Genomic DNA, 2,144 nt, shown 5'->3' with positions numbered 1-2,144 from the left:
TGTAAAACTGAAGGTTCGGGTAATTGGATGTGCAACGCACACAACGGTATCAGATTTGAGGGTGCAATTTCTAGTTTTTTGTACGAGACCGAGGACCCAATAAGTTTCTTTTTTCCTGCGGTAAGACGTTATTCTATCAGTATGGTTTACTATACTGTGTCCTGTACATAAAATTCCACTTGAACTGACCTGATGGATGTGATTTGAGGTTGTCTGCTTCATGCAATACGTTTAACCCCATTTCACTGATACACCAACGTCTCCTACCCCTTCTTCTATGACATATAAAGAAGGTACGGTATGAGGTATGTGGTGGCACAGCTGTCTGTAGCAATCAGAATGGAAGGGTTTCATTTCTTTAAAGCATTCTCACAACTAATCATCCACCATGTAGTCGATGGAGGGTCGCCTCGCACCACCTTCAGGCAGACTCTCCACTCTTCTCTGTGAAGGACTACGTGCTACTATTGCTCCAAATACTCGGATACTCGTTGCAGCTGTGTTTACTGCTAGCAGTGATGAGACGACTGATTAACGTCTACATCAACTGGGACAAGGTATTGGAGGAAGTTGGGAGGCGAAGCATGTGGACGGCAAGTGTTATGCTGGAACAGAAGAAAGGCAAATACCTCAAGGTGTGTCATTTTGCTACTCTCCACCTCTTTCATGTGGATGGTAGAATTGCGCCCATGTCAGGACACTAGTTGGCCAGGTGTGCGGCTGACCGGCCCATCGTGATGTGATGAGAAGTGGCATTGCGGTGCAACGTTGAGGGAACGAACACATCATCACTACCTCCAATTTCTACATCGAGCACATCACAGACACACACAACTTCATCCCACAGTAGTCTCCTTTCCCCACTTCCTGTGTGTGTTTGACGTACTGTCAACACAAGTTTTGCATTGAATAGTTCACTTTGTGGAGGTCAAGGTATTGTTGTTACCATCTACACACTCGATGCAAGTCAGCGAAAATTGGATGTGTGCAAGAAAAGCATATTTTTGAAAGGGAGCGTGGATGAGCAAATTAGTGGAGGGAACCTGCCATTCCAATTCTGCGCAGAAAGCACAGGACTTCATGCCACATTGGTCATCCTCCGTGGTATTTTGCCAAGTGATGACTTTCACCGTTTTCTAGCTGCAAACAATCACATATCGTAGCCACAGTAGGCAGTGAGCAGTTGGGGGATGAAGGTGGGATAAGAGCGAAAGTGGTGAAAGATAGGTTGCATGATTCTGGTGACGAGGTGTTACCGATAATGATAATGGCAATGAAGGAAATGGATTGAAGAGTCGTCAAAATGCAGGAGAGCATTCCAACCACGTTCACATCCTTGTCCCGCTTCCCATCCTCATTTTTTGCATTTCTTTTGCATTATTTTGCAGCAGCACCTCACACCCCACAGTCAGTAAGTCCTGTTGCATAGCACAGAAGTGAACTGTTCGACGACTAATGCTATAAATCGAAAGAGATGGAGAGAGGGAGATGAAGTGAGAGGTCGATGGAAGGAAGGAAGGAAGGAGGGAAGGAGAGAAGGAGGGAAGGAGGGGAGGAGGGAAGGAGGGGAGGAGGGAAGGAGGGAAGGAGGGAAGGAAGGGAGGAGAGAGGGAGGGGAGAAAGGTCGAATTGCGATGCAGCCACATCCTCGTCCGCATTTGCATTCTCCCACTCCATCCTGATTGCACTTCTCCATGCGATGCGCATTGCTTCGCCTTGACATTGGCATTCGCATTAGCATTGCCATCGGCATCGGCATCGGCAGGAGCAATGCCATTGACACTGACTTCATCCAATCGCATGTTGACATGTGCAGTAGTCAGTAGGCAATTAGAAAATGCACGTGGGATAGGAATGAGAGTGACTACGATTGTGTTGCATGCTTTTGGAGTCAAAGTGTTTGACAAGTGTGCATCCTCAAGTGTTTTGTAATTTGGTGAGAATCGTTGATAGAATTGAAATGTGAATATTTCACTCACAACGGTGATTGAAGGTGAAGTTTTGACATGGGCAAGTACACACAAGCATATTTGCCTGCCTTATATTCAATTTTACTCCAAACTGGTTGAGTTGGTGGAGGAGAGAAGACAGGTGCCTTCAGAAGTGGTTGATCTTTCCTAATGGATCAGCAAGCCTCAAGCAAG

At 46.2% G+C, this 2,144-nt stretch overlaps 1 protein-coding gene across 1 annotated transcript in view; it reads right to left on the bottom strand. All coding sequences in view use genetic code 11, as the record gives it.

The window, feature by feature from the left end:
• Positions 1–2,144, bottom strand: part of EGR_10294 (hypothetical protein) — a gene marked incomplete at both ends in the record, with an annotated part of 5,380 nt that overhangs the window by 2,042 nt on the left and 1,194 nt on the right. Inside the window, one exon of the mRNA XM_024499543.1 lies at positions 1,722–2,038. Coding sequence (XP_024346047.1) covers positions 1,722–2,038 — 317 coding nt within the window. The remainder of the gene's footprint in view (positions 1–1,721; positions 2,039–2,144) is intronic.

This window comes from Echinococcus granulosus, assembly GCF_000524195.1.
Source record: "Echinococcus granulosus chromosome Unknown EG_S00206, whole genome shotgun sequence".
Lineage (NCBI taxonomy): Eukaryota > Metazoa > Platyhelminthes > Cestoda > Cyclophyllidea > Taeniidae > Echinococcus > Echinococcus granulosus.
This window is presented reverse-complemented; position numbering and strand designations above follow the sequence as displayed.